Here is a 27,212-nt window from a genome sequence, read left to right as displayed (position 1 = left end):
GCGTCAATATCATTTGAGTCAAATGACATTCGTTCGATTCAACAAAACGCGGCAAATACAATATACTAGCTTAGTTCAACAAAATACTTTTGTTGATGTAACAAAATTTAGGTCAATCGACTGAACATTTTGTTAAACCGATAGATTTTGACTTGACACAAATAAATATTTACTTCGTCGCCCGTGACGACACATTTAGTCAAGTCAATGACTTTTTTCTCTCAGTGTACCGTGTACCACTGAATTATCTCCACCTATGCAGGAATGAAACAAGATACTTTCATTCGCACGTGTATACCTGGGCTTTTGGAACATATTTTTCTACTCCCCAATACCTGCTACATGGAAAAAACAAACAGCGGCGCCAACTTCAAACGATCATCTGGAGTATATCCGCGAAAAGTCGCTCAGTTTGTTAATGATGTCCGAGAAAAAATCCACGACGGGATTTGACAGGTTCGAAGTGAGAAGAGAAGAGCGAAGAAGAGAAGAGAAGAGAAGGGGACACGGCCGCACTTGAGAGTAGCTCGGAAAGCATATTGCAGAAGCTGGAAGAAAAGATCTCGGAGTCGAGTGAAGTGGCGAAGAGTCTCGATGCTTGGCGTTTCCGGAAGGGTAGCTGGTGCCTCTGCTCAGCCGCCACCTTCCAGCACCTACTTCGAATCCAGCCAGAGGACCCTCCGCTATTACTGTCAAGGGCTTTCGGGGCGGGTGCCACTCGACGAATCAGTATTCACTAATTGCGTTCGCCAAACGGCTTCCACACTCGGTGGAACGGCAACTCCGCAAGCAGGAAAACCTTCGAGGAACAAGAATCCACGGGGGAATTGGGGAATTGGGTAACTCCGTGCATGATCGCCTAACCAATTCCGTCAAAGGTCAGCGCGTGGTTTCACTGACGTCGTGACAGTTTTTCAGGACACATCAAACGTCGATCTCGTCATCGGTACCGAGTCCTCATCTTGCTTTGTAAGCTCGCTTGTGTAACGTGACCGAAACAATAGTTATGCACGTCAACCATACGGCCTTGAATAGAATTTAACAAATGGAATAAAGAGGGAGTGAATTATTTGCCGAAATTTTCGCTCGAGACTCGAGTCGATGGTCCATTATTTCAGTGGGAGGTAATTCCGAGATTCCATCTCGAGGATCGCTCGTTACTTACGACGGGAGAAATTAACGATTTCATTATTGGCCACTCGAAAAGGAAGATCCTCTCGAGCCATTGAACGTTTGATTGACGGATTTTACAACCGGTGAAGTATCGGAACGGCGCTTGTTACTTTTCATCACCTTCGATGATGCAAAAAAGGTATTGCTTTTCCTCCAAAAATCACCTTTTCTAATTTCCACGAATCTTGAAGTTTTCGAAGCTCTAGAATCCGAAAAACGGATTTTTAGAAAAATATCTGTCTGTCCGACCAGCTCCCGGGATTATCTCGAAAACGGTTCGGTGAAAAAATTTGCGAATTACAAGATTTTACAATCAAATGCTGGTCATGAAAAAGTATCATGTCCCGTTAAATTTGAACTTCTGGTTCTAACGGAAATAAATCGATTTTCAATGTTGTACTGACAAACATGGACTTTTTCCTCTTTATTACTTTGTCATAGTAAAGGATTATGTTTTTCTCCAGTTTATACATATACTTATTTATTTTTTTTTGTTTTAATCTATAAATCTTTCGTCTTTCAGAAATTTTCCCTATCCTCATTCTTCTTTCAAATCTATTTCATTCGTCTGCCAAGTCCTATCAGTTTCAGATTTTTCACTCGATCGTTTTTTCAAGATCATCGCAGAATTTTGTCGGACATACCGACAGACTCTTTCACTTTAGTCGAGGAAATAAAGCAATGGACTGTCGATTTTTTGAGCAATAAGACGGATTTTAATGCGGTTTTTTGCATTCGCTTCGTAAGAGCGCCTACAAACTTTGTGAACTAAATTGATTAATTAATTTTTTGAAAATGCATTATGGCATTAATAATATGCATTTTGCAAGTGCACTTCCAAGAGACACTAAATAAAAAATTTGCTACTCGGGGGTTTTTGGGGTCGCTGAACACGAATATCGCCACGGCAACCGTCTCCGAGGTACCTGGTGCCCAGGGTGGACAGTATCAACGTCTTCTCCTAGAGTTTTGGCGAAAATTGTGATCGAATTTGTGATTGAATTAAGAACAATATACTTTAATTGAGATAAAAATGATAATACTCAAGATAATTCCAGAAAAAGACGTTGAAACGTTCACCCTGGGCACTAGGTACCTCGGATACGGTTGCCGTATCGATATTCGTGTTCAGCGACCCCAAAAACCCCCGAGTAGCAAATTTTTTATTTAGTGTCTCTTGGAAGTGCACTTGCAAAATGCATATTATTAATGCCATAATGCATTTTCAAAAAATTAATTAATCAATTTAGTTCACAAAGTTTGTAGGCGCTCTTACGAATCGAATGCAAAAAACCGCATTAAAATCCGTCTTACTGCTCAAAAAATCGACAGTTTGGCCGTTTTTAGTGCTTTATTTCCTCGACTACTTTTCACGGTGATGAAAAGTATCGCAAGAAAACTGTTTCTCCGGCTTATGTCAACTTCTTCGTATACGAAGTATATTCCACTAAATTTCATCGATTATCACAAGTAGGCGACATCACGTTCAACGGTACGCTTACACGTGGACAAGGCTCGAAAGTTTTAGCTTCGCTATTTTTTCCCCTTCGCGCTATAGCTGTGGTATGTATACGTCATGCCCGCGGAGTTACAGCCACCCTCGACGCTGCCGAGGGAAACGGCGTGTCTCCATGGTAACAACGGCGAAAACCACCCCCCAGAACGTGAGCTAAGGGGATGACAAAATGGAGCGCGATAACAACAATGCCGCGTTACCTACACTGCAGTGCATGATGGGTACGAATTCGAACTCGCGGAACGTGCGGCGACGACAAAGAGACGACGGTACCTTCTTCACGCCGCGGCTTCGATCGACGAAAATTAAAGGCACGTGTAAATACGGAAATCGGAATAACTGGAGGAAATCTGTCCTTTGACAGGATCGTGGGAAACCGGAGGGAAATTCACAAGGCTTCTCCCTACGGTGAGAGGATCGACAAAAGAAGTAGGCGAACAATAAAATGGGATTACTCGATTCAAATTAATTCTGCGCTGAGAAAAATTCGGTAAAACAGGTATCGTTAGCAAAACTGTTTCTCAGCGTATAGCTACAGAATCACCAAATTGGCAACACTGCGAATAACAATCCTCAATCTCATCGAACTGTAGTTATTGGTAACAACCGAACCACGTTGGAATAAAACAATGTATACAGGTTAAGCCGAGTACCTAATCCTATTTAATTTTTTCAACACCTTCTCCCGATCAGTCCGTTTCTTTGTTCGTGAATCAGAGTGGAAATTCACCCTCCGAGGTACGACATCTTCTATACCTGTACTTTTTCTTCTTCCTCTTCTTTTTCCTCTTCCTCTTCCTTTATATTTATTTATTTTAAACGAGTCACCATCGCTGGGCGGCGACCAGTGGCGCCCGTATTGACACTATCTGGGATCTGAAATCTCTCGAATCACTGCAGCAACAATATTTTAAAAGCGGAGGGCTGATGGAGAGAAGAGGAGAATCGGTCGGTTGAGCAGCCCGCAGACGCAACCAGGCATGATTTTATATTAATACGTTGCCTGGGCAACGGAGCTGGAATCCTGATCCTATCTCCGAAACCACTAAACAAACTACTTCCTCGAGTGGTTCGAGATAATTCCAATAACGCGCGGTCTTGCCTCGGAAAATCGTTGCGAATTATGATAAAAAATAACTCACCCTCGGTGGCTGCAGGAAATATAACGAGTGGAATTTTTATGCCTAATATTGCTTCCAACGTTTTCGAGACGAGATCGTTGGGAAAATTGCTCAATAATGGATACCGAAACTGTGTCAAAAATGATTTAAAATCTCTGTATCCGTTAGAGCTGGAACTGAAAAACAGACAAGCCGGAAAAACAGTTTTTTCGCGATACATACTTTTCATAAACGTGGAAAAAAATGAATCTGTCGGTCTGTCCGACAAACTTCAGCGATGATCTTGAAAATGGTCGAGTGAAAAATCTGAAACTGATGGGACTCGGCAGCCAGATGAAAGAGTTTTGAAAGAAGAATCAGGATAAAGAAAATTTTTGAAAAACAAAAGATTTATAAAAAAAAGTTCATGTTTGTCGGTACAACATTGAAAATCGATTTATTTCCGTTAGAACCGGAAGTTCAAATTTAACGGGACATGATATTTTTTAGTTGTAAAATCTTGTAAGTCGAAAATTTATCCATCGAGCAGTTTTTGAGATGATCGTGGAAATTTGTCCGACAGACGGACATTTTTCTAAAAACCTGTTTTTCGGATTCGAGAGCTTCGAAAACTTCAGGATTCGTGAAGATTAGACAAAAAGTGAAAGGTAATTCTGACAGATTTTGTTTTTTAAATTGACCTAACGATTTTGTACAATTTATTATAAATGTGCTGACGGAAAAAACAAGACACGAATATTTCGTGTGTGTTACTCCGAAATGTATTTTTCGCCTTTTGCGTTACCTTTGCAAGAGTTTCGCTCAGTTTTGTCAAATTACCATCGCGTTACAACTGCGGTTAACTTTACTGACTACGTGAGTAGCGGAGAAGAAAGATTAACCGAATTCTTTCACTTCGACCTCGCGCAGTAACTGTTTCAAATTCAAATAATAAATTCCAATACTAAAAATTTATATTATAATTCGGAGAACAAGATCAGAGCTAAAAATAAATGGCAAAGAACTTGAAGATCAAGAAGAGAAGGTAAAAAAAGGAAAGTATAAACTCGAAATCAAGAGAAAATGAAAAAATATAAATAAACGCCTCTCTTTAACGAGCTACGCTACGTACGTTAATTGCCTTATCCGCTTCTCTCTCTCTCTCTCTGTCTTTCTCTCTTTCTCTCCTCTTGTTATTACAACACGACGACAGCATCTGCGACTGCTTCCCCTTCTGCTACTATATACCAGTGCTGTCAAATGATTAATTCTACAGATACCGAAGGTGTTGATACGCTGGTGAAAATCCACGCGCTAAATCCAGCGTCGGATTATGTCAATCACTCGATTAATCATTCAATTCTCCAAGAATACATTCTACGCTTGGTAACATAATATCAATTTATCCGCGGCAATTAGGCCAGACGTATCATGTTCTGCGGTACAGAAAATAAAAGCGACCGCTCTCAATTGGACAAAAAAATTATATTCTCACTGAGAAAAATTTCGTTTGTCGCAGTAACTGGAAAAATTCAGTGAAACACGTATCGTTTAAAAAAAAACTGTTTTAATATTGCTAGGATTACGAAAAACGAGGTAAAAAATTTTTGTTTAAAAATCTTCATATCTTGCCGACCCGCAATTCGAACATCAAAAACATATATTATCAAATGAAAGCAACAAGAATCACCTTTCCGATTATCTTATTGCGAAATATTCCAATCCAGCCATCTGTAAGATGGAAAATAATTACTTATCAGATTCAACTGTCGATTACAGGTTACGTTGGATATGAATTATTTTAGATCCGTTTTGTTACCTACCTAATTTTACTGTTAAAAAATCGTTGAGGCAAACGTAAATTTTTCTCGTAGTGTGGAGTGAAAAAAAAATTAAAAATAAAAAAAAAAAATTCTTTCAGATAACTACAAGAGTATAAGTCAGATGCTTGCACGTGGGCGTGTAATCGGATCATCGTAGAATTGAAAGTGAAAATAGAAACGTTTAGGTAGACGGTGCAGAATGAAGAATAATTTTTCAATCTAAATCCCCACCCCGCCAAGCTATTACAACTCTTAATTCTCTATCTGTGAAACATGCGAGGGTTTTTGTACAAACGGTGACTAATATCCGTTTACAATAAACGGCGTTGGATGCTGAACTTCGACGCGATGACATTCTTATTTACACGTGTATGCAATCGCGTCGATTGTTAGCGTTGAATGATACAAATATATTAGAGAGAAAAAATAAACACAATGGCGTTATAAACAAAAAATAAAATGTTACGATGCTAAGTGACGGAAGGTTGTAATTTTTACTTGCACTTTTAAGTACGTCTCTTTATCAACGAGAGTCGATTTTTTACGTACGATGATTTATTTATTTTTATTTCTTTATCTTAATAAAGATTTTCGTACTTTTAATTTGCGGTCGTCCCGACTTTAGGTATTGTTAGTTGCGAAACGTATCACATTCGTTTACGAAAAACAAAAGATAATCCCTGGCTAGACGAGGATTAAATTTTATTCACACCGTCAAACCCCGTATTATAAAAATATCATGCGGACGAAATTATTTTCAATCCGTGACGTTCTATACTTTTGATTTAACAGAAAAAATACTTTCTATCTACAGCGTTTACATTCATGTTTTCTTAACATAAAATAAAGTTTTCTGTCTGTGCGTAAACGTAAAATATCATATATACGTCGCTTTTTTTTTTTTGTATACGTAGGTACAGATTTAAACAGATTAGCCGTCAAGAATCGAATGAAATATTTCTAGGTAATTCGTTGACATTTTTTTTTTTCTCTTCTAATTTGTACCGGATCAATTTTTACCCCGCGCAGTATTACATGAAACAATAACAACAAAAAAAAAAAAAAACAAGATTCGTTTTACGAAAGAATTTTTATCCCTACGTTTTTTCCGACTTTGGAATCAAGATTTTAAAATTTCTATCATTCCGCCTACACATCCCGTATATGTATATATATATATATTGTTTTCAAACGTGAATAAAATCGTCCTTGAAGTGTCTGTATATAACAATATATACCGTGATTTCCAAATTTTCTCCGTCGTTTCGTAATTCGTCGGAACATTCAGAGCTGCACAATTTAGCATCACGTATAAAATTTCCCTACAATATATATAATGTATAAAAAATCGACAAGAGCATTTAATCATGGAAAAATAATTTTCTACCAGAAAATACCAGCGTTAAGCTTCGACAAATTCCCCACTGAGTGAAATTTTTAATTCCGGTTACCGTTCGGTCCTTAACTATTTTCATTTTTTACCACAATCGAATAATATCGTTCTAGGTAGAAAATAAAAATTAGTTTTCTAGCCGTTACCGAAAAGTCTGGTATACGTTACTATTCTCTCTGATTACGATCACTGCTGCTATATTTCCCTGTAACCGTTGCGAAAATTTAATGCCTGTGCAACGATAAATTGACGCGTAAGAGAAAAAAGAAAAAAGAGAAAATAAAATTGGAAAGAAGAAAGAAAAAAAAAAAATGCGAAAAAAGAACCGCATCGTGCACAATTGAACGTCGCGACGTACTGCGTCGTCTGCAGTATAACTGTTGTATGCATATACATACATATGTATATATATATACATATGGTGCATGCATATACATATGCATGTACGTTGAAGCGGACGCGCGTGACGTAGAGGTATATAATTCGTACGTTCGCGTCGGCGTTTTAACGTTGCGTGCCCCCCCCCCCCCTCCTCCCCCCTCGCCGCCATTCCACCCGACCACCACCCACCGCCAGACGGATGATTCGTGAACCTAGCAATGCGCGGCCATCGTCTAGGGTTACAAAATGAGAGGGGAATACATTAAGTCTCGTCGGTGGTAACAAAATGGCTGCCTCTTCGCCCGTCAAACCTGCGCAGCGATAAGCTTACGTAGGCATGCTTGCTTGTTTCAACAGCTCGTGCTTTGTAGATTCGAATTCCTGTACGAAATGAAGGAATACGCGTTTGTACGGATCGGTGGAAGGAAAAAAAATGGAAAAAAAAAAAAAAACTCAACCGACAGACGACCGGGGGGGATAAAACGAGGAAAAAGAAAATTTTAAACGTCGTGAAAAATAAAAAAAAATATATGACAAAAATTCGTAATTAACAAACAGAAATAAAAACTTCTTCGCATTGACTTTACACTATGTACAGGTATAACATACCGCACCCGTCTACGCACTACACATGCACATGTGGGTGTATGCATACATATGCATACGTACATGCATACGGACACAGCCCACGTGCTTGTACATCATATATGTACATATATATATATATATATATATATAGACACTTTAACGGAACGGCCGAATACGTGACGAGGATCGAAATTCCACGCTGCGATATACGTGTATACATATATATATATATAGATATATAATATATATAGGCATAAAGTATAATGGTGTAAGTACATACCTGTAGAGACATGCGCGCAACTTCACGGCACCATCGGGGAATACGAAATTTCAAGGATCCGCCCGTTACCTGTAAACATATCTACATTATATGTATTGTTTTATACATCGTTCACCGACGCTTACATGTAACTAGTGTTTACATACGTATATATATTTACGTGTGACAATAAACGTAGATAAGTATTTTATTTGCAGAGTACCTATATTATGTAACATTGTTCCCGATATCGAATATTTCGATATGAAATTGAAAGGGTAAACATTTTTTTTTTTTTTTCTTCTTTTCTAATAACCAACAAGACGATACCTACTGTAATCGTCCGGATATATCATGCATGAAAAAAGGATAATGTTACGTATGAATCTGAATTACTTTCTTCGTTTCACATGAACTTCAGTTATATTCTCTATTACTCCACGTAATCGAGAGAATTTATTTTATTCAACACGTAAGATTCGTGGTTACCGAATCACGATTTATTAACTTACCGGTAATAAATTTTGCCTTTTGTTTTCTCTTTGGTAAATAATAAATAAAGGTCGTTTGTTCGTGTAGTAAGAAAACAAAAACATGTCTTATTTGAAGTTGAACGTGAATTTTTTTTCTGTTTTCCGATCACTTTATTTCCAATCCGTGTACAGTTAACATTCCTTGCACTTTCTAAACGAAAAGCGTTAAATTCTCGAAAATACAGCAACTGTTTACCGATTTTCGAATATCGTATGACTCAAAAACTACTGTGTCTTTTTTCACGTATCTAACATGTGGTAGCGTGGCCGAGCGGTCTAAGGCGCTGGTTTAAGGCACCAGTCTCCTCGGAGGCGTGGGTTCAAATCCCACCGCTGCCAAGTATTTTTTTTTCTCCTCCATCTTTTGCTGCCTTCTCTTCGAAATCTGACGTTCGAAATTTGAATCGAAAAACGTTGGATTAAATGATAGAAAAATAACAAACGAGAAATGTCGAATAAACGGATGAAAATTAACATTGAACGTCGGATTTACGTTTTCCAAAGCTACGTAAGCGCGCTGCAAGCTTTCGGTGGCGCTACCAGCTTGACAAACCACGTCGATAATGCAGCGGCATTTTTTATCGAAACTCACCACCGGGAAAGAAGAATCTTTATAATCCTATTGACGGTAAGTTATCGAAAATTTTACTACATCATACGCGATAATATATTTGTATTTTGCTAGTTATTTCAACTAAGAGTACGATGTTCTATTTCAAACTTTGTGTTTTCGGTTTTGAAACAATAAAATTTGAATCCGAAAATCTTCAAAGTATCAAAAATCATCGTCAAATGAATAATCAAATTATATGCCTCATACGGTATTCGTGGTTTATTACTGAGGATATGGTTCTGAATATAGATTAGAATTTATCAAATAATTAAAAATGTCGATAGGAGATTGGAGATAATCTAACAGAAAAAGAGCAATGGACGATAAAAACGTAAAATATGTATGTCATCCTTTCTGCAGTTTCAAGGAGACGATAGGCGACTGTATTTGAGCTGCGAACGGAGACGACGGAGAGCAAAAGAAACGAATAAAATATGCCTGCTACGTTCCAGTTAAAAACTCATATCGTAAGTCTACGTATTCGTGTTTCTATATTTTAAATGACTAAAAGGCTGAACGAGATTTTATTGTCAATATAGGGAAATGACTAAACCACTCCAAAAGTAAGTACAAATTGCATACGCTATGTTTTTCCCATGCGGTTAAGCTAATAAGGTAACGAAAGCGAAATGTAATCGTAATAACATCGCAACCGACGTATGCATGTGAGTAGGCGCTTATTCGCAAAAAAGAAAAAATAAATAAAAATAAAGAAACAACGAAAACCCATCTGTAGTTTCTCTGCGAAGTTTTCTCGTTGTAATATACAGAAATCCACGATCCATCATCTCTTACAAGCTCTGATATTTTTGTTGCAATGACTTTGGTCATTGGTTTGAGTTAACTAAAAGAAGATCAAAAAGACCTTCGGCTCTCGTTACTGATGAAATGGATCCAAACGACTTCTCTCTTAATGCCAACGTCACAAATTGACCGGAAAAGCGAGCGACCATGATCCCTCTGATTGATCAACTGCACGGAGTAAAAATAAATATATATTAAAAAGAGAGACTCTGTTTCCTCCAATTTTTCCACGGAGTATGGATTCGCAGATTGGTAGATTAGCGTAATTTCTTGTACGGTGGAAAAACAGACGTTGAGATAACGAAAATCGTACGAACTATGTTTCACGATTCCAGATAAGAAATCTCCGATAAGAAACAAATACTTGCGCACGTGTACGAAGAATGAATACACGAAATTTGGGCGTGTAATTCGATCGATTTTATACCTGGAATGCGATCGCGTCATTCGGACCAACGGACGAGAAACGCGTGATTATTGCAAGAGGAAAAAGAAAGAAACGATAAGGAAAGAACTAAGTAATGTTTAAACAACTATGTATAAAAACTCAAACTAATCAGCAACTGCAGATGTGCAAAATACAATATTGATGCAAAGCAGCGTACTTGTTTCTCTGATTAACTTGCGGGACACTCTGACCTTTGATCATCGTCATACCACATGTAATCGTCATGCACATACATTGCATTCCGTGAAATATCTATCGTGTTAAATTCCCAGTCGCAGTTTGCTCGAATCAGTTGAAAGAGTGCACGTTATTCTCTGGGAGCTGTGAAAGTGAAACTCAGACTTGCCGTTACGGTGACCACGACGTCCGCTGATTGAATCAAAAAGTGTCCAAGTGAATTGCGAACGATTTTCAAGAATAAGCCAATGCAGCGTTTTCACCACTTCTCTATAAAAGTTACCTCAGCTTACCTCGGTCGGTAAGAACCTCGACGAACATTGTCGATTCGTTCGGTCTACGACTGAAGAAATCCTAGAAAAGTGCGTCACCAGACGGTACGTAAGGATTCTGTGTACCGTTCCCATTCCTAGATGGAACCTAACCGTTAAACCGGGTTCGAAGTGTGAATAGAATCGCTAGATGGACTGTTGTCACAATTGGTTTGGTTAGTAAGGTTAGGTTAAGTCGCCGACGGAGTTGGCCAGGATTCGAGGACGCGGCACGTTTTTGATCATCTTTTTCTAGAGGAAAATTTATTATTCTTCGATTTTTTTTCCATCACCAATCGAAGCGCAACAGTTTGGCCAGTTATCTTCGGTCATGGAGGATCTGAAAATAGTGAACATATCCGTGTGGGAAACAACGAAGCTACATTTTCTGACATTCGTTTACGGTGTTTACCTAATCGTAAAGAGGTTCATCAAGTGGGCATGGAACCCCAACCAATTCTTCGTGCTACAAGAACGCGACAATCCGCCGTTATGTTTGGTCGATAACAGCTTGGGTAAACACTCCTACGTTAAGCTTAAGGTTAGTCGAATCAGGCTTATACCTACATCTTTCATTTGTTTCACGCTAACGCTGAGGTTCGGTACCTGCAATAATCTGCACGTTGCCTGATGTCACGGTGCAATTGCATCATTAGCATTGAAAAATCGGTGTTGCGGGATCAAGCGACGGTTACGAGTAATGCGTGACCTTTGATAAAGATATCGCAAGAGAATGTACATTATTGTTGCCCGCATATTTTTACACGTACAAACGAATTTATCAACAATTTTCAGAGCCGTTCGTTACGCGGTATCGTAAACCATGTTGTTCGAGGAGTTGCATTTTCTCAAAGATATTATGTACGTCGGAATAACTTTGATACACCACCCCGAGTGATCTTGATCTTGATTTATACCCGTGTGGATTTTACGGTTTCAAATACACAACGAACGACACTTGTCATTATTTACTCTTGAAGGAACTACAAACGCCGCCACGTTCTAGCAGACGCCACGCGGAGTCTAACGAGCCCTCGTTGGATCATTTCGGACGTACCGTTTGCGAGATATCGCAGTTTTAAGTGAACGAATAGCGCGAGTCGCTCGAACAGCGTTGCAGCGAGTCGCGGCGATTCGCAACGAGCGCGAAATTCGAAGTGCGATAACTCGAGAACGGTTCGGCCGAATTTCGTTGACGTGGGCTCGTTTTACTCGTGCCGACGAGAGCCGGATTGTTAAAATTGAACCTACTGAATTTCAGGGCGTCAAACTGCACTACGTCGAAGCTGGTGATCGAGACAAACCGCTTTTGCTCCTTCTTCACGGATTTCCCGACTGTTGGTTGTCATGGAGAGAACAAATTCCGGCGCTCGCCGAACACCACAGGTAAAGTACCGCGAATTTCCTTTTTATTTTAATTATAATACAAATTTTTCGAAATTTGTAGAAATGTAAAAAAAAGAATGATGATTTTATCTACAATTTAGAGTCGTAGCTTTGGATCTGAAGGGTTTTGGCGACAGCGATAAACCAGCCAACAGAAGAGCCTACAGAATCGAAACCTTGCTGGACGAACTAAAGCAACTAATTCTAGCCCTAGGGGTAAAAAATTGCAGCATAATTGGCCACGACTTGGGAGGACTTCTAGGGTGGTACATGGTAGCTCTCCACGAGGAATTGGTGTACAAATTTGTCGCAATCTCGAGTCCACATCCAAATTTTTATTGGGAAGGATTCACCGGCGACAGTATCTTCAACGACAAGTAAGTGAATTTGTTATTATTCACAATGTACATAATTCGTGACAATGATAGAAAAATTTTCAGCTACATTGTTCGTTCCGTAATTGAAAAATCGCTTCTTTTTTCTTAGATGGATTCACTTTAGTCAGCTACCATTTTTACCGGAAATAGACGCCCTTAAAGAAGATCTCTCGATAATAACCGACACTTACAAGCATCTACAAATCAACCAGACGGACAATGAGAAGAATTACGTCGAGGCGTACAAATATTCGTTTAGCAGAAAAGGTGAACTTGCGTAGAATTCCGTAAATTTCGTACAATTTGTCAAAATCGAAACCCACGTTTTTAACTGGCTAGCTACTGAAAACAGAGAAAGTCGATTCTTCCAATTATAAAATGAGTAATCACGTAACTTGAATAATTTTCAGAGGATTGGACAGGAGCGATAAATTATTATCGCAACCTGCCGTTCGCTCGTATAAATCCAAAATCTCCGGACCAAATCCTTACCCGAACGCTGCTCATAATTGGAAACCAGGATCCAAAAGTCTCGTTAGAAAACGTAGTAAAAAGCTCGGAGCACTGCGAAAAATTTAGCCTGAAGGTGATCTGCGATGCACAACATTTTCCTCACCAGGAAAAACCGGATATCGTTAACCAAACGATCCTGAAATTCTTGATAGGTAAATCGCTCACGTCGCAGCCGATTTATTATCGGACTGATTTTTTCTTATACCGAAATTCATAGATACTCCAAATTTCAATTGCGTCATTAACCGTGCGATTTGTCCTTTTTAAGGCACACCGTCAAGCGTCGAGAAAACAGCAAATAAAAACATCGTCTCATCGTGGCTCGGCTCCATTAGCAGCACAGTAAAGTACGGAAATCAGATGATCGATGCTGTTCATAAAAAAACCAACGGTATGGTGAATGGTCTGCCAGGTAAAATACGATACATGGGACAAACGCCGTCTTGATCTAATTTGCATTCTGTTTGATTCTGAACAATCTTCTATACCGGTTGATTCGTATCGCTGGTACGATAAAAAAAGGAACAAGAAAAGTGTCTGTCTTCTATAAGAACAGCAACGGGTGAAGTTGGGAATTCGATAAATTTTGAAAATTTCGTAACTCCCAGAAAACTAGAAATTTGTATTATTCGACATATCGGAAATTTGGAAATTTCTCAAATATAAATTACATTCCTTTTTTTTTTTCGAATTCGAATTATTTCGAGAATAGCGAAAATTCTCAGTAGTTTCGTAAATATTCGACGGTATGAAACGAGTTTCAGGATTAGATAATAAAGATACGAGGTCTGGTCTCTGAACTTTCGAGTTCACTATTAAAAAGAGGAAGAAAATTAGATGGATTGGAGTGAGTAAACAAATTGGAAAGAAAATCGAATCGTCAGGATATATCGTCCAATTATGTTTACCTATAGTTATTGTAAATATATAATTATCTATTTTTACATAGATCACTTGTAGCTGTGTTTAAATACTCTGTATGAGTGTTATTTTTCGTTTCTAAGTGTTACATATTTTTCTATTCGTTTTTTCGACGTACGTGTAGAAAATCTAGGTCATTCCATTACGTTAAGTTTAAGCTCTGCGCTTGTTGAGAAGCCCCCACAATATAGTCCGCGGCCGAAATTCTCAATATACGAAACAGTCTAGCCCGTAACGGTGACGTAACAGTGACCCAAAAATCTACTTTCGTCAATTCGTCTAAACGTTTCTCGACTAAATTTTCTCAACAATTTCAACAAACTCGCTGATCGAAAGAACTTTTTTTTTTCATACTTTTATTTCTAGGTAAGGGCTTTTTTCCTTCGAGAATTTCAAGTTGTGATAAAATAATGATTTGAATGACTCGCAGACACTTTGCCCGCGTCGAAGTAACCGCATTCCGTAATAAACAACGCATTCCGATGATCTGTTCGTGTTTTCTGTTTAATTTTATCCAAAAGTTATTCGCTTGTTTGTTCTTTCTTTTTTTTTGTCTTTTGTTTGTTTAAATTTTATATACAAAAAAATACCCTTATTTTCGTTAGATATGTTACAATTACCACGTGATTTGCAGCAATAATTGTTATTGTTTTAAATATTTACACGGTCGTAGTTTAGTTTTCATACCTTTAGTACTTTCCTAACTGTAATATTTGAACCATATTCTATTATTTATTTAAATAAGTTTGATGGAAATTCGTTCCTCGAGGTACCCTACAAATCACACATTCACGCGTGCCTGAATTATGCAATCATTATTGTCACATTTCCAAGGTCGACGTCGTCATTTCTTTATGTCAAATTTTTTTCTACCACCGTATCATACCCATTTCTCATCGTATTTACGTACACGTACCAGATAATCACATGACGCTCAGTAAATATTGCTCAACTTATACGCGTATAAGTATTAGGTATATAACGGATCGAAGCGAGAGAAAAACAAAGTAATTGTAATTATACAAATCTAATGCAATATATATAAATATATATATATTATACCGCATGTATATGATTGTATTTATAAAATTTATATCTCAAGAATGTTTCTGTATATATTTACATATACATATAATGCATGATGTTAAACATAAAATACACATTAAACACCGAGTTAACTAAAAATATTCTTTCCGCATAATCTTGTTGTTAAATTATTACATGCTACTGTTATAATTAACGACTTTCTACGAATACAGAGACGAATGGTGATCGATTGCGACAATGATTACGGGAATGAGGTAGTCGAAAATAGAGAGAAAAATCAAAAAAATACGGAAAATGTTTATTAAAAAAAAAAAAAAAAAAAAAAAAACACAAATATCTCACTAACTCACGAGGTGTAACTCCGCATCGACTTGTTGCGTATTTCTTGACTCAGAGGATCTTTCCTTCCTGAAAAACATCTTAGAAATATTACATATCGATTGAAATCCCGCGGCAAAGCTTTGAATACGGCGAAAAAAAAGCATCCGAGTCTTAACACGCCATACTTACTTGCCGAATTTTTCACCGTCCTCGATAGTTTCCGGCAATTCGCAACCCATCGTTTCCGGCAAAAATAAGCACAAGGCTGCCGCGATCAACGGCCCTATGCCGAATAACAGAGGAGGCAGCCAGGGCTGAACGTTGTGCTGTATATTCATACGGAATAATTATTTCAAAGTAAATTTTATAAAAGAAATAATAATAATAACAATAATAATAATAATAATAATTCATTTCCGGACTAAATATAGCTAGGAACAATTTGAAAATGAAAGAAACTAGAAAGTTGCGACTCTTCAAATTTCAATCTTTCGTAAAATCACTGCAGGTTTTCACTCTCATTCTTTTTTTTTCTCCTTCTTCCGGTGACCGGATCGCCAAATCTTTCCATTATTTTTCATTCAAATGAGTTAATCTTAATTTTTTTTTTTTTTTTTTTTATTATTACTATTATTATTATCGTTATTATTATTCGATCACTTTATTTACCATGGTCGCGATGTAAGGAGCAACCATGCTGCCTATCCTAGAAGAAACGCTGGCCAAACCGAGACCCACGTTTCTGACGACAGTCGGAAATACTTCGGTGCTGTAAAGGTAAACGGTGGGAAAGCTAATCGACATCCCGACGAGACCAATCGTCGCCAGAGTGACCCGAGCCGTTGAGTTTGATATAAAAACGAGAAGTAGCAAACTGAGGCCAGACAAAAGATTACCACCCATCAACACCTTTAGGCGAGAAACTCTCGAGATGAGAAACAGCACCAAAACTGTACCCGGGAGCTGCATCGAGGCTAGCGTGGTAGAAAAAGAGAAACATAGAATATGTAAAATCAAGGATTAAAAATACGGAATTAAATAGAACTATTCACGCTCGAAATAAAACGGCCGAACAATTTTTACCAAGTTGGCAATATTTCGATTTCTTTTGTTTAATTTACCACGCGCGCGTAAAGTTTGAAAAACATTTAACTTTCTTTTATATCAAACGATGAAACCTTTTTTTTCCTAATGCAAATTTCATGTTCTCAACGGTATTACGTGTCAAGGAATTTAATTTGCAAAATCGTATAATTACAAATCAAACGCGAAGCTGTTTACTAGACGTGAATTAATTATGTAACGAGTATAATCGAAAAAAAAAACCTACGACGAAAAACTCAATCACTAGACGTAAAAATGTTACTTGAACTTGAGAAAAAACAGTTCACATCTCTCAAGAGTTAGGTATAGATAAAGTAATCTCTGCTGAAGTAGAAAATTTTCATAATTTCTGCCAAGTTAATGACCTGCGTGAGTTATTGTGGAGAAACGAACTACGCGTTATAAAAGTTGAAAAAGAAGACCAAGTTAATTGTAAAATTGATCATAGATTGAAAAACCACACTGAGAAAAATTTCATCTGTTACAGTAACTGGAAGAATTCAGTGAAACAGGTATCGTTAGAAAAACTGTTTGAATATTGTTGGGATTACGAAAAACGAGGTACTTTTTTTGCTAATTGCGACGCAAAATCAGTTTGAGAGGTTTACTCTACTTTTTTAGTTAAATAAGGCTTTGACGTCAATTTATTGTTGCAATTTATTGATACCAGAGTTTCCGGTAACAGCTAGAAAACTAATTTTCATTTTCTACCTAGAACTATATTTTTCGATTGTGGTAAAAAATGAAAATAGTTAAGAGCCGAGCGGTAACCGGAACTAGAAATTTTTCTCAGTGCAAGGTTATTAAATTTATCCATGCGGTTAACAACCAGCTTGACGATCGGCTGTGCAGAGGTGTTGATTTCTGTCGCCGTATACAAGATACAATTAGTTCCGTAAACTATTTGAAAAATCCTCACCAGCAGCGGCAACGTTGACAAATATATCGCCGCTGAGTGTGCCGACATATTGAGTAAGGCCAAAGAAGCAAATACCGCATGATAGCCAATTGGCGCATACGCAAAGCGTTTTGACTCGAAGATTCGGCGTTTTGAAAAGATGAACGATGCTGTACTTTTCAGTGACAGCCTGCGGATCCCTCGGATTCAAATCGTTGTACGACTCTATAGCGAGTCTAACATTTTCGTGAGGTATCTTGTTCCTTTTAGCTGCTTTCGTCAGTATCACCTCGGCCTCGTCAATCCTACCGACTGCCAACAACCATCTAGGAGACTCGGGAATTATCCTGCGAATTAAACGCGTACGTAACGAAAATGAACTACGCGTAATTCCGTCATCATTTCACCACCGTAACCCGATTCGAGAGGTCCGAATAAACGGCAAAGAAATCACTATCGCTGCAATAATAACACACTTGTGAAATCTGAAACTCGTTTCAAATTTGTATCAGATTTCACGGAACACGACGTAACAAAGTTAGATAATCATTTGAAGCGAATTGAAAGTAAAACTGCACTTTGAATCGCACGACAAATGTCAAGTCCGAAATTACATACGTCTTTCGTACAACTGAAGATTCACGTACACGTGTCGATTTTTATCATTGTCAATAAATTTTCGTTCGTCAAACATCAGCGATAACCTACGACCCCGAAGTTGTATACTTTGGCATAATCTGGTCTTCTATTCTATCCGTCGAAAAGTTAACGGCACTCACCAATAATAGGACAGCAATAATATCGGAGGTACTGATATCGCGATTTGAAAACCGTACCAGGTCCTCGTGGCGTACGATATCAGAACGTTAATCAAGTGACCGGTGATAAACGGAAGATGGAACAAAACCGACCACATTGGCCTCCACTCGACACCGACGATTTCCATAACTGTGAAATAATTTTCGTAAATGAAAAAGGAAAGAAATCGATGTTGATTGCACAGGCCTACGAAATACGTAATAATACTTTTTTTTATTAGGTTTTTGGGTATGTTGAATTAAAATATAGCGCTGGTTTGTTTGTTTTTGTTTTGTTTTTTTTTTAACAGCACGTCGAGATTTATTTATAAGCATTTTTGAACTATTTTTATGAGAAAAATAAAATAAAGTGAATACAACTCCCAGGAGTTTTAAAGAAAGTAGAAACAGATATCACAAGTGTCTTTGATTCGTCTAATCTCTCAAGTCTTCTTTTAATCTAAAAAATAGTTCAAAAATGCATAAAACTAAATCTCGATATACTGTAAAAAAAAAAATTAGCGGTATTTTTTAATTCAATGTACCTAATACAATAAAAAAAAAGAAAAGCCTTATTACTTTAGAGGGAAATTAAAAGTTATATTTCGCAGGCCTGTGTTATTTCTATTCTCATATCCTCGACTCGTTACTCGTTTGTAATTCGACTCAATACTCACTTATTACAAAACTGATCAGCATTGAACCACCGGTCGCCAATGCGGCGAGGAATTTCAACACTAAAAACAATTCGTAATACGGTGCAAAAGCGCTGGCCAATCCTGTCAGAGACAGAAGCAGCACCGCGATCACCAATGGAATTTTTCTGCCTATCCTGATGATAATAAAATACAATTAAATAGATTCTTTTGTCAAATTCCTTATCTTTTCCCCGGACTATGCGACGAGTTCGATAACAAACCACACCATTACCTGTCAGCTATAATCCCGAATGCCATGTTTCCTATCAGCACCGCGAACATGGTTACCGTCTGAGCAACGTTGGCCAATTGTTTTCTATCGCAAACCAAATCCCACTGTAAGAACAACAACGACAAAAAGAAATTTTAACTTTGCGAAGGATTGTTTGATTTTTATTCCCGATACAATCGATCTTCTGTCTTCAACGCGATGATCGATTTAAAAGGAACCCCGATTTTTCCTCCCGATTCGGATATAAGTTACGAAGTGATAATGGTATCGTTATTCAGAATTCATTTTAAGTGCGAAAGTTGCTGTAAATCATGTATATTATCCGTGATTCAGACATAATTATTTCTGAGTGTATATACGTTCTGTGACGCAGTGCGTAAAATTGAGTTAATCGAATGTGCGCATGCGCCAATGTTGTTTTACCGTGCTGTACGAAAATTGAGCACTTTGCGCACGCTCCACGGGCTTCGAAAATCGAACTAGCCATGCAGTGGTTGGAAAAAAGACTTTGACAAGAATTTCCGCGTACGAAGTGATCAGAAGAAATTAATATTACCCGAGGGTAGCGTGAAGTTAAACCCGACATAAAGTTTCGGGAAAAACCATACAATTGGACTCAACTCCCGAGTAATCGATGATTTTTTGAAAGAAAAAAAAATCCTGATCATTATACAGGGTTGACTATTGAATGCTAGCCACAATTCACTGAAACCCATATCAGCAAGTTACTCTCGTTCTCTCTCTCTTTCTCTAGGATTTTACCCCAAGGGCCAAATAAAAATCTACTCTACTCTCCTCTCTCACTTGCTAAAGGGTCAGAAACACATTATTAAATAAACGACCCTGTCTGTACGAATTTCTCGCTGTATGCGTGAGAAGGCTAAACTAAAAAGCTCGGAAAATTATTCCTCAAAACTGACCAGAGCCTTGTTGGAAATGATTTTAAAAAGGTAGATTCTTGCTTATCATATTCTTTATCCAGCTGTCTGCAATTTTACCTGCGTTATGATAGTTTCCCTAAATACGGATCTGTCGTATTTGAACGCAGTGCATTTCTCCGTGACGTTATTACCAACGTCAACTTCGCAACGCATCGACGTGTTAGCGATACTCTCTGGTGATATGCAGTTGAAAATTGGCGGAGGGGCTAAAAAAACTGTGGTGAGCTGATGCCAGGCGACTGGAAATGTAACGAGGGAAAGCGATACGGCTATAAGGATGTGCCACGGTCCGTAATGCCCCATGGCCTCCTGCACCACATCGTTCGAGGCATCTGTACAAAATATTGCAAAAGAACCGCGTGAGTGAATAATTTTCATACAATATACGGATGAACGTGACACGCGTTACTTGCAATATATAATTGCTTCGACGCATAATTGCGATAGGTTTTGTTGCAAAATATAATTTTGGCCAAACGATGTCTTCTTTATTTTTTTTTTTCTTTAACAATAATCGTAGTATCGAGTATCACCTGCCGCGTGTCCGATTTGCTGATGCAATCCGAGACACGACGACTGGGTTTGAAACACGGACAAATATTACAAACGCGTGCGCCTCGCGGTAAAACATGATGAAAAAAATAATATGTCTATAGATCAAAGCTTTGCAGACGTAAAAATTAGCCGCGGATATTTACCTTTTTTTTTTATTCTCTCGGCCATTTGATGAGTTAATGATTATCCTTATCCGCTTTATTTTTCACTTATCTTTAATTTGAAAGAGGAAATAAAAAAAAAATTTATCGTCTCGTCGCGTTCAGCGGTAATAAAACCACGCGCTGTGTCCGCGCCACACTTCTGCAACTGACTGAGGCCGTAAATTTATTTTAGGAACAGACGGAATATTATCCGTTCCCCGACCTGCCGACGTTTTGAATAGGTCGTGCAATGCGTGCAGATTTCTTCGATGTCGATTATCGGTAAAAAAAAAAATACAACTGCCGGTATCTCACCGACGGACGGTAAAAAAGAATAATTGTAGATCGTTACTTGCAGCCGGTAAAACAGTTGTATATATTTATTTATCTGTTCCACCTCCAGCTGAGGATAACATTTGCTATGTCTGAGCTTCAACCGGTAACTAAATAAATGATTGGGTAAATATTTCAAGAGAGTTTGATAATTGGTGTGAGGGTCGAGACCGCGAGGTGGAGTTCAAAGACCTTGATTCTAATCTATCCTCTTAACGATCGGCGAGGGCTACATTTATTGTTTATTTAACAGAGAAAAATACGTATGATATATGAAGACTCGTTAATCGCTCGTTAATAATGCGCGGAGCGTAAGATACTCGAACGGAAAGAACAGAAAAAAAAAGAAAGAAAAATCCAACGCGTGCGAGTCTCTCTCGTTGCAACGTTTCAAAAATCTTTCACCCGTTCTGTACACTCATCAGCAGTTAAGCGAGACGGTGGCGACGATCAGGCTTTTCTGTATACGAGCCAAGTATAAATTAGTTAAAAATAAATAAACTTGAAGGGTATAAAAAGAATGTAAACCTGCAGTGTTTTTTTTTACCTCTCTCTCGATACAGGAGGCGACGAAAAAAGAAAGGAAAAGCAAGAGCCGTGCGATATTACCAGCGCATCACATACGGCTGTGTTACGCCTACACAACCGTGTTAACATTATTTTACAAGGAAAAAAAATTTGGTTTAAGGTACAGCAAAATATTCACGATTATTAAATTCTGTATGATTTAGTTGCAACGATTCGACCCCACCCGGTCTTCCATTTTTAAATTAATTAAGGGCCAAAAGTTACAAGCCTTAAGCAGGGTATATATAAAAGGTAGAAAAACAATCTTGACTTGATTTAAAATGCATGAGAATCGTGTAACGCAAGCGAAACGATTCAAAAAAGTAAAAACACATGCACACATAATAATTCAGACTCTCGAGTAGTCTCGACGTCTGATATCGCGGGGCCATTATACAATGTACACGTAGCTACAGCGTATATCTACAACGAGCCGACACATATTATTGGTAAACATTTACAAACACGCGAAGGCAAAACGAAAATTAAACTTAAACGAGAAATTTTATATCGAGCTGCGACTGAAATCGTTGGATTTAAATTGAAATTTTTATGCTCATCTCTCAATCGTTTCAGGTACGGTTGATACTAAATTTCACAGACCTGATACGTCGATTTTGAAAAAGTCAAAAGAAATAACGGAATAAAAAGGCGTGTAAAAAAATTAATATGACAAATCCACTTTTCTCTTCCATATTTCCGCTGAAACTTAGGATTGTATTAAAGGATTACCCTAATCGATTTCAATAAACTTTCATTTGACGCAGAAATAATGAAATTACATGAATTCCACAAATTTACCATATCGATTCGGTAGAATCTATACCATTTCTTTATTTCTGCCTAAAATTCGAATGTAACCGAGTATTTTGCCTTTAAGATACTCGGACTTGGATAGTTTTGAGATACATGTACACGTCAGCGTGAAAATCGACCACCAAGGCGCACCCCTTTAACACGTAAGAACCAAGGAAAATATCGCGTTCTTACGTACGGTATAATACGTCGGGCGGGTTGTTCGAAAGCGTTATAAAACATCTGTTCTTCGCTAAAGTTCACAAACATTTATACATATATATATATATATATATTTATGCACAAAACGTCTGCTTCTACGTACAAAAATCTACGTAGGGAATATATATTGTGACGTGGATTTTTCCCGCTCCTCGGTCACTCGGAGAAAATGACCGAGAACTTACCGCGTGCACGATAATTTGGCGTCCACGATGTACCCTGGATCTGAGAACAATATCGCGAAGTTTTGTTGGGCGCCTGGCGTGATTAACACGCCTCGAAATCATCAATGCGCTATACCTCGGGCATATGCTCGATAGCTCAGTACCGCGGAGAGGGGAGGGGTAATTTTTGGAGAGAGAGAGAGAAAGAGAGACACTCGAAATAAACACGCTATTTAACAAAAGAAGTGAAATAAAATCTTATATTTCCCAATAGCGGTGATACAAAAACAAAAAAAAATATAATCCAAAAGTCGCTCATCGCGATTCTAAATATAAACAGAAAATTACGCGTAACCTACTCTATTTCTTACTCTACTGAGCTCGCGGCTCCCTGACTAAAATGTCACTCAACGATCACTAAATCTTCATACGGAATTCTGAATTTGCAAATTCGCCATTTCTTGTCCATGGCGATTATTGCTCGAAACCGAAACTAAAACTAATTATTCGACGGTGCGCCGTCGGGCTACCGAACAGACGGCGTCCTCAATCTCACCCGAGATCTCACCCGACTCGGAGCTTCGACGCTACCGCGAGCTGCCCTAAATCTAAACGTGACAACATAACTTAGCCTAAAGCTTATTTCCTACTTATCTCAACGAAACGAATCCGCAAACGTTACTATACTTCAAACGCAACCAAAACTCAATGCTCAAACTTCTCGTCTCAACCGCTGCTCAACGCAACGGCAATTTCGACTATACATCACCTCAACTCGACTGAACACTATCTTAACTAAACGGCAACTTAACTAAGCGCAAGCACCACTAAATTCAACTTCAACTAAACACAAGCTCAAGGTAACACAACTCAATTTACATTATCTTAACTAACGGGTACGGAACTCAATGCAGGCGCAACTAAACGTAACCTGAACTATACGCTATCGCAACGCATCCGAAATCAAACCTTCTCAAAATCCTCCAAAACGTTATCCGCCAATCCGAGCACTCCAATTCGGCACTTCCCGACCTACTCGAGAGGTGACACTGAAAAACCCGATAACGCGGCTCGACCCGGTACAGCGAAATTCGGCTATACTTGATTTCACAAACGAGAGAGACTCAACTAAAACCCGTGACTCTACTCAACTTTCTCAGGAACTCAAAACTTACTCTACCCTAACACGCGTACTCAGGCTACGGTCATCGAGCAAAAGAATCGGCAAAAGAATTTCGAGTACTTTTCTAAAACGCAAATCTAAAACGGCTATCCGTTACTCGGCAAGCCTTTTCGCAATTATGCGCGAAATTCAATCGCGGGGATAGAAGCAGCGCTTACTTTCTACATCCTTGCAACCCCCTTTCCATTCCCCTCGCGATTTTTGGGCTACTCCATTACTTGGCGAAACTCCCCAAAACGTGACTACTTATCACGACCGCCAGAACTAGAGTGGTTTCAAAAACCTACGACCTGCCGCAACACGGATCTCGATACGCCATCCCATACGTGACGTCATACCCCCAAGAATACGCAATAATCGATCCGTCATCGATTTCGTCGATCGCGCAACTCGACGCGCACCTTCGATAGCATCGCTGCGCAGAACTTGAAGCTAGATCGCAATCTCGTCCTCCGCGCAGCTCCGTGACGTCTTGGCGGTGAGCGTGGTGCTCCCTCGTCGCTAGTCGGTCCGTCGCAAGTTCGCTGGTCAATTTTTGGCGGGGTGAAGGGGAAGAGGCTGCGGCGCGCCGGCCGCCAGCGGGAATCGCGTCCACCTTGAATTCCGGCGATGCGGGGATCTGCGTCGGCTCCCCCTCCGCAGCCTCGACATCCTTCCTTCGCAATTGTCGCTAGCCCGCCACTTCGCAATTTCCTCGAATTCGGTGTCGACTTCTTGCCCGATGCCGTTGCAGCTCGAAAAATAAAAAAAACCAAAAACCTGAAATATCTTACGCTATTCGCTAAGGTATCCCCTCTCGTAGTTTCGGACGCGTGACTCTAGTCCTGGCGCTCTTTTGCAAAAACTTCGCGACTCAATTTCAGAAATTCCGAAATTTTGGTTCCGCCCATGGTTCAAGAAGCCCCTTGTAACGGGCATCAAAAATTCCACGTTACAATATATGTATGTATATATGCCGCGTTGATGTTATATTCGTCCACACATGGATACGGCCCAAAGCCCGCCTGCCGGTGTTCAACAAATTGGCTCATCACTTCGTCTCTTTGCGTGTGTCGCTTATGCGTCTCTCTGCGTCTCTTTGGCAGCTCGACGACGATGTGCTCGTGTTGTCATTCGTTGGCGTACCTGTATATCTCGGCACACACGAGTACACAAGGTATAGATATATAACGGTATTAAAATTTCCTGGCACGTTGAAGATAATATTATTTATACATGTATATATATCTATACATATAATACATACCGAAAAGCCCCCGACCGTTAAAATAGGACGACGAGCAATCGCTGCACGGTTAAATTTGACCTGCTTTGAAAACGATTCAAAGTTCGTTTTTTTTTTTTCTTTGTTTTTTTCATCAAATATTATTTCAGGTTCGTTTTTCTTTTTTTTTTTTTTTTTTTTTTACTTTCCTCGTTTTATTCAACGCTCGAACCGTTTACAATGTTATACCGAGCACCAGACACGGTAATATTCGAGAATTGTGACGTCGTCGGCTGGCAGATGGAAGGCGGCCTGCAGTGTGTGAGATTTTTCTTATTATCTGGATGGAAAACAAAAAAATCTTGGGAGGAAAATTTATATTCTTACAGCGAACCCGGAATAAAATTGAAACGTGGAATTGCAGCTGCACCTTGTACTCGGAAACTGTTGATTAAATCGTATCAAGACTGCAGTGTGATGTTTGCTTTGATTTGAAATTTACTCACCTAATAATCGTATAATTTATTGCCAGGGTTTTTGAAATGTTTATAGAATATATGTATGCATACATATAATATAATGATATACGTTTACGATGTTACTATTTTTAAACGTTATTATTGCAGTGCGATGGGCGTAATAAAATGTTTTAAATAGAACGGAAACGTGAACTGTACGGTCTGAATTTTAGAAGTATGTAATTACCGAGGTTTGAAAAATCGAATGAATTATAAACTTCAATTTGTGACTATACGTATATAAGGATCGTTATTGAAGCATTTCCGGCAAGCCACTCGTTTATAATTTTCGGTAGTATTTAATTTATCTGATGCATACGGCAAGTAATTCCAACGTTAGTCGAAACGGACATGGCAATTTTTCATGCCCTTCATTTTAATGTAGAATCGTATAATTTTACATTTTTTCCATCATCTCGTTTTCGAGAACGCCGCAAAACTTTTTCAAAATTTAAATTTCGAATTTTTTTCGACGGAAGCATACGTTAAAAAAATTGGACATAACCGTTCATCAAATCCGTAATTTGAATTCAAGATCCTGTAAGTTTCAGATTTTTTCATCGCTTCGATTCCGAGATGATCGCGGAAGTTTGTCGGGACAGACAAAAACAGAGTTGAATATTTGTGAAATCCTGTACTTCGGACACTATTGAAATTGGAAAAAGTAATTTTAGCTCGAAACAATTGCTCTTCCCATATCACATATTACAGGTGATGAAAAAGTAAAAAAACTTGACCGACATATATGCAACCTGCGTACAGTCCGAATCCGAAGATACGTACACTTTGCCGCAATGATTCTAAGACGACTTATTTTTTTAACGACTCGATTACTCGGTCGGCAGCGCGTGAGAAAATCAACCAGCAGCGCCACCGTCGGCCGGCCTGGAAACATAACATAAAACATGACCGCCGAATCTAACCTAAAAATACAAACAAGCGACGGTTGATTTTCATGAAAACAAAACGGCCTGTTTCGCGACCGACCGGTAACGGGGTGCTGCGGTCTGATTCTGCATTACCGACGTGACCGTCTGGTCGAAAAAAATGATCCATCTCACAATAATTGCGGCCAAGTGTACGTCGAACAATGCAGGTCGTACACATACCGCCTATGATAGGTGTAATGTAATACGGACTGAGACGGGTAGGTATTACATACACGGACGGCTGA

General features: G+C 38.7%; 2 protein-coding genes and 1 non-coding gene across 8 annotated transcripts in view; 2 read left to right on the top strand and 1 right to left on the bottom strand.

Moving 5' to 3' along the window:
* The first annotated feature begins 9,023 nt into the window (after positions 1-9,023).
* Positions 9,024-9,105, top strand: Trnal-aag (transfer RNA leucine (anticodon AAG)). The gene has a single exon. It is a non-coding gene; the product is annotated as a tRNA-Leu (tRNA).
* A 1,793-nt stretch (positions 9,106-10,898) lies between these two features.
* On the top strand, positions 10,899-15,632 carry LOC124305924 (epoxide hydrolase 4-like). Its single transcript, XM_046765936.1, has 6 exons — positions 10,899-11,660; positions 12,381-12,505; positions 12,607-12,882; positions 12,992-13,149; positions 13,293-13,547; positions 13,664-15,632. Exons 1-6 carry the CDS (start codon positions 11,451-11,453, stop codon positions 13,840-13,842), a joined length of 1,203 nt encoding a protein of 400 aa, XP_046621892.1. The 5' UTR covers positions 10,899-11,450; the 3' UTR covers positions 13,843-15,632.
* A 47-nt stretch (positions 15,633-15,679) lies between these two features.
* Positions 15,680-27,212, bottom strand: part of LOC124305921 (organic cation transporter protein-like) — an 80,203-nt gene continuing 68,670 nt past the window's right edge. For 3 of the 6 annotated variants that reach the window (XM_046765930.1, XM_046765932.1, XM_046765933.1), the window contains 8 exons: positions 20,412-20,686; positions 19,414-19,517; positions 19,161-19,315; positions 18,466-18,634; positions 17,708-18,033; positions 16,354-16,658; positions 15,874-16,010; positions 15,680-15,782 (listed from right to left, as the gene is read on the bottom strand). In XM_046765930.1, coding sequence (XP_046621886.1) covers positions 15,710-15,782; positions 15,874-16,010; positions 16,354-16,658; positions 17,708-18,033; positions 18,466-18,634; positions 19,161-19,315; positions 19,414-19,517; positions 20,412-20,686 — 1,544 coding nt within the window. In that variant the 3' untranslated portion in view covers positions 15,680-15,709. Of the gene's footprint in view, positions 15,783-15,873; positions 16,011-16,353; positions 16,659-17,707; positions 18,034-18,465; positions 18,635-19,160; positions 19,316-19,413; positions 19,518-20,411; positions 20,687-21,052; positions 21,213-24,474; positions 24,583-27,212 lie in introns of those variants that run through there. The other 3 variants (XM_046765931.1, XM_046765927.1, XM_046765929.1) reach the window with 3 other exon arrangements.

The sequence above is a fragment of the Neodiprion virginianus genome, chromosome 5, assembly GCF_021901495.1.
Source record: "Neodiprion virginianus isolate iyNeoVirg1 chromosome 5, iyNeoVirg1.1, whole genome shotgun sequence".
Taxonomy (NCBI): Eukaryota; Metazoa; Arthropoda; class Insecta; order Hymenoptera; family Diprionidae; genus Neodiprion; species Neodiprion virginianus.
This window is presented reverse-complemented; position numbering and strand designations above follow the sequence as displayed.

Coding starts and splice junctions, on each gene's coding strand:
- LOC124305924 (XM_046765936.1), top strand. CDS start 11,451: ATGGAGGATCTGAAAATAGTGAACATATCCGTGTGGGAAACAACGAAG. Junction 12,506..12,606: donor GCGCTCGCCGAACACCACAG/GTAAAGTACCGC, acceptor TCTACAATTTAG/AGTCGTAGCTTTGGATCTGA. Junction 13,150..13,292: donor ATATTCGTTTAGCAGAAAAG/GTGAACTTGCGT, acceptor AATAATTTTCAG/AGGATTGGACAGGAGCGATA.